Source organism: Scleropages formosus, chromosome 12 (genome assembly GCF_900964775.1).
Source record: "Scleropages formosus chromosome 12, fSclFor1.1, whole genome shotgun sequence".
NCBI lineage: Eukaryota > Metazoa > Chordata > Actinopteri > Osteoglossiformes > Osteoglossidae > Scleropages > Scleropages formosus.
In genome coordinates, this window is record NC_041817.1 from 25,206,856 (window position 1) to 25,224,672 (window position 17,817).

Consider the following 17,817-nt stretch of genomic DNA (forward strand, 5'->3'; position numbering starts at 1 on the left):
ATTAACACACCGCGTATTTCCTCAGTATAAGTAACTCCTTATCGAGGGGGGGGAAAAAAAAAAAAAAAAAAAAATTAAAACACCCGGCACTGCTTGAATATATCTTCCCAGGCATTTTACTCAAAGTATTTTAACTTTGCTCCGCATTATTATTTACAGTTTTCCACGACACTAGGACCAAAGTTCCAATTTACACACAACCTCCCGCCAGGCGGCACGAGCGAGGAAATTGGCGCCAAGACACACAATGACGTCATTTACGCAGCACGATCTTAAAAGTGAACAAATTGCCTCTAATTTTTCCTCATGTCTCCCACAAAGCGAAATTAATTTAGATAGAGTTTCAATAAAACTCTATCTATCTATCTATCTAAGACTACAACATCAAGACTGGAAACCAATAATCAGGGTTCCCTCAACATCTAACTATAACCTTTTGTCCGTTAACTGACTAACTCTCTACAGAACACAATAACAAAATAAGAAACATTATTTAGCTGTATTAGCTGACAGCTGAGAACAGCCAAGTGACTGGTGGAGAAAAGGGAAAAAAAAAAAAAAAAAAAAAAAAAAAAAAAAACACCACTGCAAAACTAAAATTCCAGCCTACCTCAGTTACCCCTGTACACAATGTATTACAAAAATCCAGTTTACTTACGATTTTTTTGTAATATCAAACCATTGTTTAGCAAGAAGTACTCGTGCAGATCAGCCTCACAAGTAGAAAAGATCTAAGGTCGGTGCCCAAAGTGTCGTGTTGTGCGGGACTCCTCAACGTCCTGCACTCTGTTCTTCTCCTGCTGCCCCCCCCCCCCGGCCTATTCCCTGCTTGGGGACCCCCAGCAGAGTTTCTTCTAGAACTTACCACTAGACAGCCGCAGATTCGGAGCATTTAGTGTAGACAACAGTGGCTCAACAGAAAAGCTGAGCGCCCAAAAACAGGCCTGTAACTCATAATGTTTCTGTCAACGTTTTGCTCCCGCCTCCACGCTGCAAAGAAATTAAAACAATATCACCCTCTGCGACAAACTGCGCCCCGAGGCTCCACGCGGGGGGAAACAACCTTTTTCGAAGGCTCAGAAAGCTGCGGCAATTTGAGGGCTCCCACGATAAAAATGCAATAATCCCCTGGTAAAAAAGCAGGGAGGGCGAACCAACTTCTGACTAAGAGAGATTTAAAGGCCGCTATTAATCCGAACATATGAGCTTAACTTCCTACTTGGACACGGAGAATAAAGAGCGGTCTAATGAGACTTGACTGGGGGGGGCAGTCGGGGGTTGCTATGCTACGCAGCAGTGTGTTTATTAACTGGATGGATGGTGGGTTAAATGCAGGTGTTCCTCTGAAATCCAGGTCAAACAGCACACAGGGCAGAAGATAGAAAAGAACCAAAGAATCCAGCCAGGGTTTCATTTCAGTATAATTTTTGCAGAAGTGAAAATTAAAGATATTCACCTAAATCTAGGAAAGAAAATGGATGCAACAGCTCCTCATCTTATAAACACACTTGGTCTGCTCATCATTAGTTTGGTAGGAAACCTTAAATTTACTCATACCACTAAGTCACAATTAATAAGTAAAATACTGCATACGTCCCTCCATGTATTTGCAGGTTAGGTTCTGTAAAAATCTCAGATAATGTTAAAATAAACAATACCTTGTAAGGCTATTGAGATTTTATTACACCCGCCTGCTTTGTTCTTGGGTGTTACGAAAGGGAGAAACACATGACACCCTCTACTTGGCTGAAATCCTCTCGTAGGAGTAAATTTGTCAAGGTACCTAATTATAAACCACCATCCACACACATTCACGGTGCAGCCATACAGACCCTGAAAGCTCATTATTCCAGCACTTTAGCGCAGGAAGTTGAAGAAAGAGCCACTGTCATCGCAGAAATAATGTTGTACCGCTCAGTGCTGTACACTAGTAAATAAGTGTAAAATAATGAGGCAGCAGGGGCCATAGCGGTTAGAACCATGAAACTGTAATCAAAGGTCCCAGGTTCGAATCCCTTCTGTCACTTTAGCACCTTTCATCAATGTACTTACCATAAGTTTCTGCAAGAAAAATGACTGCTGTATAAATGGTTAAATCATTGCAAAAAAATTCTATTATTACTATCATTACTCACTTTCATCAAGAGCCTGCCCAGCAGTGGATGGCAATGGTCTGGAGCATTGGGCAAGAGGCACCCTGGACACCGGGAACACCAGTCTACTACTACTACTACCACTATTAATTCATTTTTATGACACTTTTCTCTAGGGTAGCTTACAATGTTATGTTTGTACACCAAGCTACTTGTACTGATTTGTCCAGCAGGGTAATTTTTACTGTATCAGATCAGGGTAAGTACCTAGCTTAAGGAAATCACACCTGGAGTAGGGGTTCGAACATGTGCCCTACAAATTTCAGGCGATTGCTCAAACCACTACGCCACCTGCTTCCCCATAAGATGATGAAACAGACTTGACTCACAGAGCTACCAAAGATCCCAGTGATCCCTTGTGGGCCCTCGACACCACAAAGCCGAGTCCAGGGGTTCCCCCAGGGCCAGTGGGCGGAGCTTTAGCCTTCAATTTCAGACAACCTGTTCTCTTCCTGGCCACATGGTCCAGCCTGTGAAAGATGCCGCACACCTCCAAAGCAACACAAACTCACACCCATTCAGGGTTCAGCACTCTCCCACTCTCCAGCTGCTGTGTGTCTCCTTTGTGAATTCTCTCCAGAGCATCTCCCTACCATCCTGGACATCACAAGTCCAAAGATCTCCTCACCCTTCTCCGTGGGCTGAACTCAGGTGTGTCTGCAGGTGCTGAGAGTCAAGCAGAACGAAGAAAACTTGCCCCGTGGCAGCATCCATGGCACACAGCCACCTGGGTTAAACGTCCACCTGGCTTCAGCAGGTGGGTTCATGAGCGCAGAGCACCCAACAGTGCTCTCACCACTCCCTGGGAGGTTATCGCCAAAACGCCCTCCCCCATACAACCACACCCTCTGAAAAGTGATGGGATAAATGGTCTCAGTTGTCCCAATGTGTCGCCATGGCAACGCACAAACACCTCAGCCCAGCCGGAGAGCAGCTTACTGCCCCTCTGCTGTGTTGGCGGAACCTGAACAGCCGAGACGGCCTGAGGTTACATAACGTTTATTGACTTATCGCGCACTTTTATATAAAGCATCTTTCGGTGTTAATATACATGCAATTATTTACCCACTTGTACAGTTGGGTGATTTGTACTGGAGCACTTCAGGGTAATTACTCTGACCAAGGGTGCTACAGCAGGAGGTGATCCCGTCCATGGTGTACTCTGCCTCACTGCCCTGTGATTCCAGGATAGACTCTGAACCCCTACGGCCCTACACTGGACAATAAGTTCATGACAACAAGTTCATGACAACAAATGGATTTGCATTTACAGGATCAGGAGACCCTAACAGCAAAGTTCGACACGCTGCGCTTGGCGGGACGGTCTGAAACGGCAGATACCTCTGAGACAATTCAAGAGAGGTCGATGGCACAGGTTGTTCCAGCTGCTTCAAGTTGTGAGCATTACCTCTTATCTCCATTTATACTACCGAATGAACAACCAACTGAACCAGCAGAAATAACACATTCAAGCAGCAAACCCATCTGAGGACAGCAAAAAAAGATGTCAAGACACATGCTAATGCACATGTGCAATCCTTGATGTCAAGGGTCTCCCTGTCTCTAGGGGTAAATGGGGTGGATGGCAAGCAAGGAGCACCTTTTTTTTTTTTTTTTTTTTTTTTTTTTAATACAAGAAAGCATGGAGGAATATAGGAAACAAAGGACAGAAAATCACAGGATCTGGCCTCTGCAACAAACAAACCTGGTTCTGAAAACCCGGCCAAGCTGCCTGGACAGAAGCTTGATGGGGAGAGTGGGACAGTGTATAAATGAGCAATCAGTCAAAAAATAATTTAAATAGATACTTTTTTCCCCACAGCAGCCAGGTTTGCCACCTAGAATTCAATTCATTGCCAAAAACTACTTGTCCATTGCAGGGTCACGGTGGTCCGGAGCCTATCCTGGAAGTGCAGGGTACTAGGCCGGGTAACCCCTGGACGGGATGCCAGTCCATCTCAGGTAAATGACCATATTCTGCTAAAAAAGACCTATTGTTGGCTCTCCATCCAAAGAGACTGTTACACAGGAAAATACACTCGCTCGCACGACAACTGGAGACGTATCGACACCGTAAAACAAGCAAATGTTACATTTTACGTTAAATTCGTAACTGTGCTCTCCAGTGGTTCGTAATAACTCACCGGGCTACACCCCGGGAAAGCAAAGGAAGCCCACGAGAGACTAAGTAACACAGAGGGAGAAAACACCTCTACACAGTGTCCACCCTGGGGGGGGGTTCGGCTCCATCCTCCACCAGCCCCCCATTCCCTCAGGGTCCTAGCAGGGCAAGCGAGAGCCATCGGCTCCCCCCGGGCCGTCCGCCACTCCACCACACTCACCTTCCCCGCTGGTCATGGGGACAGAGCCACGTCCACCCGGCGGATATCGAGGATCTGCTGGGCGAAGCTGCGCTCGCTCCGACTGCGTCTTTCCGTGCTGTGCCGCACACACTCCTGCCGTCCCTCCCTCCTCCCCCGTCTTGTGATTTCACGCGGCTCCCCGATGCCGCCCTCCTCCAAAATGAACGCCTGCAGAGTTTCTCTCGCTTCTGTCGTTCTACAGCATTCTAGGTCCCAGTGCTGCTACTGTCACTGCCACTATTTCTATAACTAGCGTGTGTGTGTGTGTGTGTGTGTGTGTGTGTGTGTGTGTGTGTGTGTGCGCGCGCGCGCGCGCGCTGCAGTTGGGCCCCCTGATTGCCGAGACAAATAAACAAAAGGCAGCGAAACGAGGAGGATTTCCCAGCTGCCTCACAGGGCGACAAGGTTCACAACGTTCATTTATCTGGAAACTGAGCCTTTTGATTATAACAGTTATTGTTATTAACAACCATCATTTATCTCGCTCTTTTCTCCCACGGGACATACAGCATAAGCTCTGCACATGAAGCTACTTACACTGATTTACCATTTATACAGCTGGGTCACTTTTACTGTATCACTATCAATTCAGGGAAAGTACTTTGATCAAGGGAACTAGAACAGGAGCAGGGGTTCGAACCCAAGTCCTTCGATTGGTCAGAGTTGTCACTTTGTAAAGCACCACCTGCTGTCCCCAAGGGAACTTACTTATTTGGAACAAACTGAAGTGCTAAGTTTATTACAAGTGCCCTTCCCACAATTCATAGCAGGGAACAGAGAATAATGAGCCCAAATGAGAGCAAATCTTTCATGGTTAAACAAAGCAGCCCAGTTTGTCCTGGAACAGTTGGGCTCCAAGCCCACAGCCCACCGTGCCGAAAGGGTGCCGAGCAGAGAGAAGGCTGTAGCTACAGAACAACTCACTCGGAGTCCAGAGGAAAACAGCCTGCGGCCAACAGCGGGGCAGATCTCAGCACTGACCACGGCGAAATCGCAGGATTACCACAGTAACCACGGGGGAAGACCGAGGTGCAAGTGAGGTCAGCGCTGCGTGACCAGATAAAACGGAACAGTCCTCAAGTTTTATATTTATATTACATTTATTTATTTAGACACTTTTCTCCAAAGTAACTTCCACTGAACTCTATGTAGTGTTATCAGCCAACACACCTTATTCACTGTGGTGACTAACACTGCTAGATACACTACTTACACTGGGTCACTCATCCATACATCAGTGGAACACACTTTCAGATGAACCTGAACAGCATGTCTTTGGACTGTGGGAGGAAACCAGAGCACCCGGAGGAAACCCACACAGACACGGAGAGAACATGCAAACTCCACACAGACTGAGGGGGGATCGAACCCACGTCCTCTCACACCACCCAGGCGCTGTGAGACAGCAGCACTACTCACTGTGCCACCCCAATATATTACAATATCATCCAGTTTCTTACCACCACACGGTTTTATCAAAAGGGAAGTAAAGTGCAATTTCACACTTTTATTTGTTTATTCCCTTCCTACTGGAGACTGACTGCCACCTCAGCAGGATCCTCCTGAACACCATTAACCAGCATGTGCAGTAGCATGGGGTAGAACAGACAATGTACTGTACTCCATATGCCCCCTCAGGGAGGGATTCCAAACTCGCTTTTAATATCCTCTATTAAATCATCTATATCCTCTAATATTCTGCATAAAAAGAGCCCCAGATGAACAACCCATTGACCTTCGATGGGAACGCTGCAAGAACGCATCCAAAAAAGTGGACCTCGCAGCCCTGCCCGTGAGCAGGAGCCTAAAGCTCATGAAGCGTCAGTAAAAGACTCCGCTATATTTGCATTTACACTTATTATCTCAACACTCTTCTCTCTACAGTAACTAACAATGTAAGGTTTATACACTAAGTGGTTTACAGCAATGTACCCACTTTCACAGCTGGGTAACTTTTACTTTGTCAATTCAGGGTAAGTGTACCTCGATCAAGGGTACCACACAGGAGCTGACATTCGAACCCGGGACTTTGGGCGCAAGGATGCAGCTCTAGCCACGATGGTGCCAATGCTGGCAAAGCAAATATCTGTAACTTTCCGCTGTCACCCATCTCAATGCACCAAAGAGGAGGAAAAGACCCAAGCGTGCGTGCGTGCGTGCGTACGTGTGCGAGAGTGTGAGTGGAAAAAGGAGTTTAGGAAGAGGAAGAGCAGCACACTCCTCCGCCCTGTACCCCTGACCCGTCCCCCTGCAATCCCAAGCGGAGAGAGGACGCGGTTCCTCCAAACCCACACCCCCCCCGGCTCCACTGGGCTCCGAACCGGCGCAGCCAAACTATATTTACCCGTGTCCTGAATTTCAAGCAGTTGTTGTTAAAAGGAGGCTGAGAGAAAGCAGGAGAGCGAAGGGCCTGCTTCCCTCCATACTGAGCCCGTCTGTCATCTCCTGCCTTCACATGCGTTAGGCTCAGCGGGGGAGTGGGGGGGGGGGGTTGGCTGTTTAATCCGTCTGCCAGTGAGAAGAATGCAAATACCCAGAGAAGAAGAGCGCCACGCAGGGAGGGACCATCGAGATGATCCGATTTCACACGAGGGCCCCGGAAAAAAGTACCAACCGTTCAGAAATTCTTTGTTTGCTCAGCACATATTTGCGTACAAAACACAATCTCGTTGTCGCGTTTACACATCGAACCCCATTTGGACCTTTGTGGAAAGTAACAAAGTAAGGGTTTGAATCAGCACCGTTCTGGTTAAAATCCCAGATCCTTAATCACTGCGCCCTCTTCTGCATCAGCACAGCACTTCCTCTGCGGGTCCCTGCAGGTCCATCACAAAGAGCGAAAACCGTCCACTCAGCTTCTTGCATCACGCGCCCTGGCAGCTACTGGTCAGTGGGAAACTTGGGGCAGCAGTGGAAGAAATTTTAACACACACACACACACACACACACACACACACACACACACACACACACACACACACACACACACACACAAATTGTCTCCACTTACCAGAAGAGGAAGACAGAATCATGTTTCCAGATCTTTGGACTTCGTCAAACTTGGCGAAAATTACATTCAACCTGGACATTTTTTGAAAACAGATAAAAAAAAAAAAAAAAAAAAAATGGGTTAGTGACTGCGGCACAGGCTGCTTTTTAAACACCTCTCAAGACTCAGCAGGCCCACAGACAGGACAAAAACACACACACACACACACACACACACACACACACACACACAGATTTGAGCCTTTGTTATGTAGAAACAGAAGGCGCAGGAGTGACACCTAGTGGTCAACTAAGAGAATGACAATTACTTTGCTGTGGCTACATATATTATTATTCAATCATCTAATTATTTTGTCCAAAGTGACTTACAATCCTAGGTTTGTACATTAAACTATTGAGTGACTTATCTGTGTATACAGCAGGATCATTTTTACTGTATCAGTTCATTTACTCATTTAGATGTCACTTTTCTCCAGAGCAACTTGAACAGTGATGAATTTTCCTACAACTACTTACCCATTTATAAACGGAGTAACTTTACTGAAGGAAGTTTAGGGTAAGTGCATTCCTCGAGGGTACTACAGCTGGAGGAATTTTAACCTGCAACCTTTGGATGCAAAGGCAGCAGCTTTAACCATTACGCTACCAGCTACCCCTAAGGACTTTGATCAAGGGAACTACAGCTGATGGAGGGATTCAAACCCAGGTCTTGTGATAGCAAGGTGACAGGTCTAACCACTGCACCACCTACTGACCCCCATATGCAGTATAATTATGTACAGTTATCTAGGTGACATACAGGGGTTGCCCAAAAAATGCTGCATCACTTCCAACACATCAGTGAAAAAAAGAGGAGGAAAGGTGTGGATCTCATTCTGTTCGACCTGGAACGTCCTGCTTGCGACTGCAGCACTGCGGAACAATCCATTTCCTACCGCACGGTCGCCCAATGGATTCTGTGCAGCGACGTGCGTTTCAAACATCGGGCTCTTATTCCATTTCTTTTGATGGAGAAGGAATCAGTAAGAAAAATTCACAGGCGGCGAAATGTATACAGCGAGGTGACGCCTCTAACCACTACGGTGCCTGCGGCCTCTGCATGAAGTGACATTCATACGTTTATCGGATTTTCATATAATGTTTAAATATCAGTCGTGAACAATACGAACAATACGCCGTGTCCCTGTGTTAAAACACTATAGTAACACATTTTCAGAGACATACAAACATTTTTCAGTTTATTTTCTTCACTTAACTGTTTTTTTTTCTTTAAAAATTTCTGTACTTTTAAACTTCTCTGTTTACTTGGCAGTAAGGAGCCCAAGAACAGAGTAAGGATGCGAGACTGGATTTAGTCAGCCAGGTTCCAGCATTTGCAGCTCGTGTCTTCCGTGTATTTTAAAGCGGAACATGGCACACTACGTCGGCGCAGACGACACCCTTGCCCTCCTCCTCCGCCTCGGAGGTCGGAAACCCACTCAAACCCGAGCCAGTCGAGCTGGTTGTCGCTTCACCCCACGCCGCTGTGAGCCTGAGGACCCGTCTAACGTAAGCACTCCCAGAGTGCACTGAACTTTCAGACCATTCTTCGCTTTAGGGCACTCGTGACAGCACAGCCTGGCGTGCGTCACGTCCGCTGGAGACGGCGCCTCCCAGAGGCAGAAATGGGACGTTTAACAGCCCATGTGTTCTGAAAAGATGGTGACAGTCCTCTCGGAGGGATCTGATGCAACACCCACCGTCTATCTTCATTTGAAGACCTCGTTTGAATTGTCTCGGGCAGCGTGGTGGCTCAGAGGGCAGTGCTGGTGCGTCGCAACTTCTGAGAGTCTAGACGCGGGTTCGAATCAGACCCGCATTAGACAAGCTGTTACTGAAAATCTACAAGTGAATAAATCCAAATTGCCACAAAGGAGGGCAGAATAACTTGGGGTGTGAAATCCTGCAGGGACCTCATTGCTCCTCTCTTTGTATTTAAATGAGCTGGTACAGCCACCCTGAATTGACATTAATTAATTCATAAAAAGGTGACATGCGTTTTGGGGCACATTCAGAACACTGAGATGACTGGGGACGTATTGAAATGACACGAAGCCTCAAGTGACTTTGCGAGCAATGAGGTACGGCTCGGCAGTTTACAGCAACGCCACACTTGACTTCACCTTCCGGACATCCGAGGCTTAGCAGTTCATTTGCATTTCATGGCTTTTATCTGAAGTGTATGCAAATCTATTTCCATAAAGGGATTAGAGATTTAATCTAGAGATGAAGGTACAGGTGGGACTGACTGCCACTGGGACTCCAGTGTGGAATGGAGCCAAATCCAATTACGAGCGCCGGGCTCATTAAGTACGTTCGCTTAGGCTTAACGAGGCCCGGTCCGAGTGGCGCCGCGGGTCCCGTCGAGCCCCTCAAAAAAGCCTTTGTTCTTGGCATTTTGAATCTGGAGGCAGGAAAATGTAAAGGAGTGATGGATTCCGGGTGTCGTGTGGCTGCCACTACACACGCTTTCCCATTGCTGGGACTCGGGGATCCGAGGAGATCAGACAAGCAGGTGCCTCGCAAGGACCCCAGGACACCCATGTACTGATCTGAAGGAGAACGTCAACAGATGCTCTGCTTTGAGCCCCAAGACAAAGCCGTTGGAAAGAGGACGTGCAGAAACTTCTAGAGAACCAGCTGTATGACAGACACGAAAGACGTTAACGAGAACAGGAATGAGATGAGCCAACACCTGATTCTTGAGGAACTCGGTTAAAGGATCCGACTGCACCTCATATCCGCGGAGCCACGCTGTGTGTCCGCGAAGAGATGCTACGGTGCGAACGAACTCGGGAACGGGAATCTGATGCGAGCTTTAAGTGGCAGATCCAAACCCAGGTTCAGTGGGCCAGCGTCCCCGGGGGGTTAAAGACACAATGCAGCACAGGACAGACCGGTAGCTGACTGAACACCTACGAACACGGGGCCGGTGAGACACACACCGTGATTGTGGCAATCCCTTCTTGCTGAGGTCCACTCGCACCCGCTCCCCGACGTGTCGATAGATTTCTACCAGGCAGTTCATGGCTCCATCTCGCACCTGCAAAACAGACGTCGCTCAAGGTAGCACCACCTCCTATTTCCATCCTTCTCCTGCCCACACAACAAGCAGCACCAGTATGTTTCTCCTTGGGGCCACATAAAAAATAAAATACTAGTTCATATAGTAATTATTTGCAAAATTGATATATACTGAAATACTTCAGCATAGTGTAAACAAAAAAAATTTTAAAATATCTACTATAGGAGAAGGACCAAAATATTACTGCAAACATGGGAAGATGGCAGCACTCCAAGTTTAAGTTCTCCTGTCGGCCACTAGGGGGCGTCGCAAACCCACACAAACGTTCATTCCCAGTTAATTTCCAGCTCATTTTTTCAGCACAGTCAAAACTGAGACTTCTGGTTCACATTGTTGTAGACTCCTTTGTTCTGTGCAGCTAAATTTAAATATCATACCTGACTTGTTGGATCACCCAGCAGATTACAAATATGGGGCACAATTTTGCTGAGGGTCAGACCTTGTGCTCCATATCTATAAAGAGATGAGAATGTGTAAACATCAGTGTCATGGCAACAAGGTGATGATTTCCTGATGTCCAAATGAGTAGGAAAATACATGTAATCCCATTTATTGATTTATTTTTTTTTCTTACAGATCAGAATGGATCCCATTTAGCATCTCAGAATTAAAGCTACTGTACATCCTCCAGATATTGGAGACGGGCTGAGCTCGAACCCCTGAGGTTGTCAAGGACCTCTGGAGATGGTGGACTTACACACTGAGCGTGGCGATAAGACAGAGACAGACTCCCTCTCTGGTCCGGTTGTTCTTGTGCTTGAACCCCCCCAGCATTCTGTCCCACACGTACTGCGGGAACACACAATGTGCGAGATGTCACACGCCTGCAGCCGGGTGTCACCCACCAACCAAGAGCTGATGCTAAAAGAAAGAGCTGGACATATGAGCACCTCCGGGTCAGTTTAAAAACCAGTTTTCCTATTTTTTTCCTCTCCCCTTTTAATGTGGGTGACTCAGCGACTGCAGAGAAACGGAGGGGGTTCTTCTTTGAGCCCGTGAGCGCTGCTGCCACCTAGCGGTCGCGAGAGGAACAGCGGCAGCAGCATTGTACAGAACCTGCAAAAAGTGTCTGGGGAAATCATGTACATTTATCCATTTAGCTGACATTTCCCCCCCCCAAAGCGACTAAGAGTATTAATTTTCCTACACCTATTTACCCATTTAAAGAGCTGGGTAATTTTAGTGGAGCAATTTTAGGGCAAGTACCTTGCTCGAGGGTACTACAGCTGGAGGTGGGATTTGAACACGCAACCGTTGGGTGCAAAAGCAGCAGCTTTAACCACCATGATACTAGCTGCCACACAGCCTGTCTAGATGAGCGGCGACGGAGGGGCTTACCTGTGGATTGGCCGCTTGCTCCATGATTTTTAGCAGCAGAGTCTGATCCTGCTCTCGTACCTGGTCTTTGGCATCCCCCAACCTGTCTATCAAACTGGGCAGGACTGCAGACAGCAGCACACGAAAGATGAAGTGGGACACGTTCAGCACAACTCAGCAAAACTCTCAACCTCTATGCAACGTTAACGAGGTTCAGCCAGGACAGGGACGACGTGCAACATACAGCTGCACATCAAATGCTCTTTTGCAAATATTTTTAAAATAAGGACACTATAATCAAGGATTATGATCAATAAAGTAATCCTGCATGGCTCTGGCGAAGCAGCGGAGTCTCCTCACCTGTACCGATTTGTGTTCTGAAGCGGTCCTGTAGTCTGGTCACCAAGGCTGAGAGAATATCTATACCTAACAAAGCCACCTAGAAAAAGGCAAAACATAAATAATTAAAAATAAAACAAAAATGTACACACAAATAAATAATTAAATAGACATCAACAGTAACGTCACCACTCTCATTTCTGGAAAACGTCCTATTCAAAACACAGGCTGCAAGGGATTCTGGGTAATTCAACACCATCTTCTTTTAAACGATCGTTTTAAGGGTGCGGGGGCCGGTTCATAGTCTTTATGCGTTTCGCGCAGACGTTAAAATGTGTAAAGTTGACGACAAGCAGCAAACACACACCTATTTTTAGCCAACCACAAACGGAAAGCCTCGCGCTCCGGCAGGGTTTGCGGTGAGCGCGCATGTCATTTAACCTTCCTTGTCTCGGGGTGGACTGGGTTGTTCAATGAGCGGTTAGCGAGAACAACCCTGCTGACACCTACAGCAACACAACTCGCGTCACCTGCGCTTCTCGCGCAGTGCACGGCGCAATTTTTGGAACCCTTCGTACGGCTGTAAAAACAGACATCGAAACTGACGCGAAATTCCGCGAACGCGACAGCACTCTCTGGTGGCGGAAGTGCTACACGTCACGGACGACAACACGCGGTCTTGCGCGCGCACTTCAAAACCCTTGAATAGCCCTTAATTTTCTTGGTTATAATAAAAGGGTTAGTGCGCATGTGCAGACAGAGCAATCGTGGGCAGCCCGCAAGGGTCTGAGCGCAGAATCTGCCTTTGTTCTCAGACAAGGAATTACAGTAATTAGAGGGACACGTGAAGGAAAGGAGAGAGAACGGGGGGGGGGGAGCAGAGCCCGTCCATCGCCATCCAGGGATCACTTGTTACCACAGCCTGGACTTTTTTCCTTTTAATTACCTTCTTGTAATTTGTTTCACTCCTTTCTCAGACATCTACCACACACACAAACACACTGAGTCAGACCCATGTGCTGGCCTCTCCGATGCTTCCTGTCCCCACACGCAGTCCTGCCGGGCTGCCCCTCCCCGCAGACGGACAGATGGCCGACCCCATGCGCTAAACTAAACCCCGAGACACCATGGCCACCCCCCGCATCCCACCACCAAGTCCCCAGTCCCATCTTCGCACATTTAAGACCAACTTCGACAGGAAGCGGGAGGCGAGGGCCGGGAGCGCGAGCAAGCGATCGATCCTTTCCTGTCGCACGAGGGCTCAGAAAATACTGTCCTGACCCAATCGGGTCGGAATTAGAAAACTTCGCACGCCTGCGGTGCCCCCAGCTGACGTGCGAGGATGGAGTGTGAAGAGGGGGCGGTACGAAGACTGAAACGCAGACCGTTTGCGTCACTTACCAACGCGCCATCCTGCACCTTCAGACCTCCCACTCCTCCTCATCCTCATCGCTCCTCATCACATGTCTGCGGGGGCAGGGGCCGAAACCCAGCTGATGTCGTGGGTAAAATAAGCTCATCCTGGGTCCCAGTGGGCCCTTGTCCCCATTACAATGTGATCAGCTGGGTTCTGGAGGAGGGAATCGAGTGTGCGCTTGTGTGTGTGTGTGTGTGTGTGTGTGTGTGTGTGAGAGAGACGTCTGACTATCCAGGCTGTCTGGCCCTGCTGCGGTTTCTCTGCAGCTACGACACTGCCGTACGCATCACATCAGTCCGACCACTGATCCTGGACCAGCGATGAGGGGGGGCACGCCAGACAGCTGGGCCACACGGTTCTGAACGTGACTGCTTTCTGCCCAAGAAGCCATGTGATCGATTCCCTTCCGCATCACTTAGCGGTCCAACTGCAGCCTCATCATTCGCTCAACTCTTTGTGACACACAGCACAAAACAAAAGGAACGTAAAGGTCCTTTCATTGTCACGTCCGCTCTGGGGCTGTTGCACATTACCGCGGTAAGACTCCTGCTCCGAGCCCATGCGAAGGACATCAGAACAGGTGGATGTTAGATCAGAACTCAAAATGGTGACAGTGAGGTTATCATACTCTGGACACAAGACTGCATTCTGGAGACCACGATGCCTGGGCAAGTTGAAGGGAAAAAAGATGAGCAGAAATCAGATGGACGGACTCACTCAAAGTCACAACGAATAAACGCTAAGGGCACAAGCGGAGGACAGAACTTTCTGGAAGGACGCTATATACGGGCTGATCAAGAGCGGGCATCGACTCCAGAGCGCTTAACACCGCTTACTAAACCGTCTTCTGCTGCCAACACTCCTGGATTACTAACCATCTCGGCTCTGCCCAGGATGAGGCGGCGACTGCAGGGAGAGTCCAGCAGTGGACGTGCGGAGCTCTTTCAGGTCCCTCCCTCACTTTCACCCCGCAACAGGAAGCTGTACCTTCCCAGGAACTCATTCCGTTTCACCTTTTACGCATAACTCTCGAACCTTGCAACTGATGCCACTGCAGGGGGCATTTTTTCCTTTTTGTTTCCTTTATCTGCAAAGTAGGGGGGGAAACGGCCATAGCACAGGTTCGCCATCGGCGCCGTTTCGCATCCGCCCCGGTTATCTGATCACGGAGAGCGGTGGCACACAGGAAGCTCTCGCTCACCGTCGCCCGGCACCTCTGCCCAACTCGGATGGGATTAAAGGGTGAGCGCTTAGCTGGAGGCTAAAACCGCTGAGCCCTGGAAGGTCACGCGAGAAGGTCAGCGCTCGCTCGCCTGCTCTCTCTCTCACTCTACGGCACCGTCTGAAACCATGGAGTCGTTCGGTACCGCTGAGATGTATGGCATACCACAGTTATGCCTTTCTGATTGGACCGACTTGAACACAAGGTGGAGATGAACCCGGGGGGGGGGTTGTTCTTGCTGGTTCTGCGGCACCGTTTCGGGTCCCGTTTCCCCCAAATGTCTCAGGCTGTTGGACGGCTGGCACAGCGCTGCATTCAGTGATGGTCACACACACACGGGGACTCAGTCCAGGAGAAACACACACCTGCAGGAAGGCTCAGTATACAGCTCTCGAACCCAGTAAACATGAGGTATCCAGCTCCTTGGTGCACTGACACACACACAGACAGGCGTAGACATGCAGTGATGATGGTGTGTGTGTGTGTGTGTGCGCAATGTGTCCCTAATTTCCCTCCAATCACTGATCACTATCCTCCCCACCACACACACACACACACACACACACACCGGCTGCAGCATCACATGCAAAGCTGGCCATTCTAACATCTGACTTAACAGAACATGCCAACAGCTGGCACACATCCATGCGAATTCCACCATCCCCATCAGGGAGAAAGCGGGATGGGATTAGTTCTGAGCTCCATTTCGAAACAATGCACGTCACACCTTCGCTGAGCTTCGCTGAGCTCCACTTTTAAAGGCGGCACGTTAGTACACAAACGGCATGAATTTCAGGGTCTGAAAAGTGCATCAGTAACAAAGAGGCACAAGATTATCGAAGCATAGCTTGTGTATCTGATACCACCACGTTGCTGGTTCACATCCCTCCAGGAGCTCCTTTAGCAGTGACATTCAAATGGCAAATACATACATAATCATAGCAGATGGTGTTGGATTTATAGAGCTGGTGGGAGATAAGTGGAACAGGATGGGTTTGAGACCCTTCTTGAATACCAGGAGGGATTCAGCAGCTCTGAGGGGCAGAGGAAGCTCATTCCACCACACTAAGACTAGGACTGATGGGCACCATGTTTACACTATTCCTGCACTTTAGGCCACCAACACCATGCCACCCACACGTCTCCACGCTGAGAACCTGTGTCCACAGGTACCAGGAGCCTCTAATCCCCCCCGACAGCTTGTTTAAACGGATCTCATCAGGGTGCAGACAGTGCAGCCTCATCACTTTCCCCACACGACAGTCGAAATGCAAGCAGCACAAAACAAAAAGATGCAAGTGTGTGTATTAGTACACAGGTGGTTTTCCCTGTGCGGTGACCAGCAGGACACCGCCTCTTGCTGGCGAGACGCGTGTGACACACTGCTGTGAGAAGTCCTTCCACTGTAACACAAAACTGTCAAACAACCTGGGCAGCAGGAGGCGTAGTGGTTAGAGCTGTGAGATTCAAACCCACTTCCCGCTTTAGTACCTTAAATCCAGATATTTACCCTGAATGGATACAGAAAAATTACCCAGCTGGATACACGGGTAGGTAAATCAGTGTAAACAGGTTAACACTGTAAGTTGCTTTGGAGAAAATCACCAGCTGCACAGGTATCAGTGTAATGCAGTGTAACCCTAATTGAATAAATAGAGGGTTTATTACACTGAGGTCTACACCTTTGGTGTTCAAGGTAAATGAAACCCAAGTGGAATACAGTCATGCACCGCTTAACAACTGACCGCATATATGACGGTGGTTCCATAAGATTATAATGGAGCTGAAAAGCGACCTTGTAGCACAAGGTGTTACTCACATGTTACTCGTGGTGCTGCTGCTGTAAACAAACCTACTGTGCTGCCAGTTGTATAAAAGCATAGTGCATACAGTTAAGTACAGTACATAATACTTGATAAACACTGATGTTACTGATTTATGTATTTACTATACTGTACTTTATTTTACAGTGTACTCCTACTAATAAAAAGTTTACTGTAAAACAGTATGCTGCTGCTGGCGGCGTCACATCTCGCGTTTACTGCGTCTCTTCACTGCATCAAGGCTATACTATCTAGGTTTGTATACGTACACTGTGATCGAGGCTATACCATCTAGGTTTGTAGACGTACACTGTGATCGAGGCTATACCATCTAGGTTTGTGTAAGTACGCTCTGCAATCGGGGCTATACCACCTAGGTTTGTATAAGTACACTCTATGGTGTTCATACAACAACAAAAGTAAAGCATTTCTCAGAATGTATCCCCGTCATTAAGCGACGCATGTCTGTAATCTGTTTTTCTGAAGGGACAGCAGGTGGCGCTTTGGTTAGAGCTGTTACCTTGCAACCTCAAGATGCTCACTTTCAATCCCCTTTCTGCTGAAGTACCCTCGACCACGGTACTGTAAGAATTACCCAGCTATATAAATGGGTAAATCATTGTTGGTCGCTTAATACAAATGAGTCCCCTTATGGCTCCAAGGTGACACGTGGAATGGAACCGCAGGGCTCGCGGTGTGTCCAGAACGCTCTGTGAATATTTATTACTTTAACAAGAGCAGACAGGAGGTCTTTCCAGAGCTACAGAAAGTGGCTGCACAATTACACAAGAAGGGCACAAAACTGCGCACGCAGCATTCTTTCCCACACCGATAAACACTCTCAAACACAGTTCAACAGGTCAAGTCCATTAGAACCAAAATGCTTTGCTTTATTCTGCCGATTAATCCCCCGCAGTGCAGAAAAGAGGCCCACGGCTGAAAATCTGCTTTGCAGACTTCTAATTAACAACAATCCGAATTCCCCGAGTAGCGGTGAGCAGAAAGTGGCAGGCCGTGTTGTGCGGACAGCAGCGCCGTGACTCGGCCCCG

At 48.1% G+C, this 17,817-nt stretch overlaps 1 protein-coding gene and 1 non-coding gene across 14 annotated transcripts in view; one reads left to right on the top strand and one right to left on the bottom strand.

Moving 5' to 3' along the window:
- clasp1a (cytoplasmic linker associated protein 1a) overlaps positions 1-17,817 on the bottom strand; it is a 62,259-nt gene that overhangs the window by 34,962 nt on the left and 9,480 nt on the right. For all 13 annotated transcript variants that reach the window (XM_018744832.2, XM_018744802.2, XM_018744821.2 and 10 more), the window contains exons 3-8: positions 12,327-12,405; positions 11,988-12,091; positions 11,347-11,438; positions 11,027-11,102; positions 10,510-10,607; positions 7,527-7,597 (exon numbers count right to left, since the gene is read on the bottom strand). In XM_018744832.2, coding sequence (XP_018600348.1) covers positions 7,527-7,597; positions 10,510-10,607; positions 11,027-11,102; positions 11,347-11,438; positions 11,988-12,091; positions 12,327-12,405 — 520 coding nt within the window. The remainder of the gene's footprint in view (positions 1-7,526; positions 7,598-10,509; positions 10,608-11,026; positions 11,103-11,346; positions 11,439-11,987; positions 12,092-12,326; positions 12,406-17,817) is intronic.
- Positions 12,745-12,875, top strand: LOC114912079 (U4atac minor spliceosomal RNA). The gene has a single exon (XR_003798069.1). It is a non-coding gene; the product is annotated as a U4atac minor spliceosomal RNA (small nuclear RNA).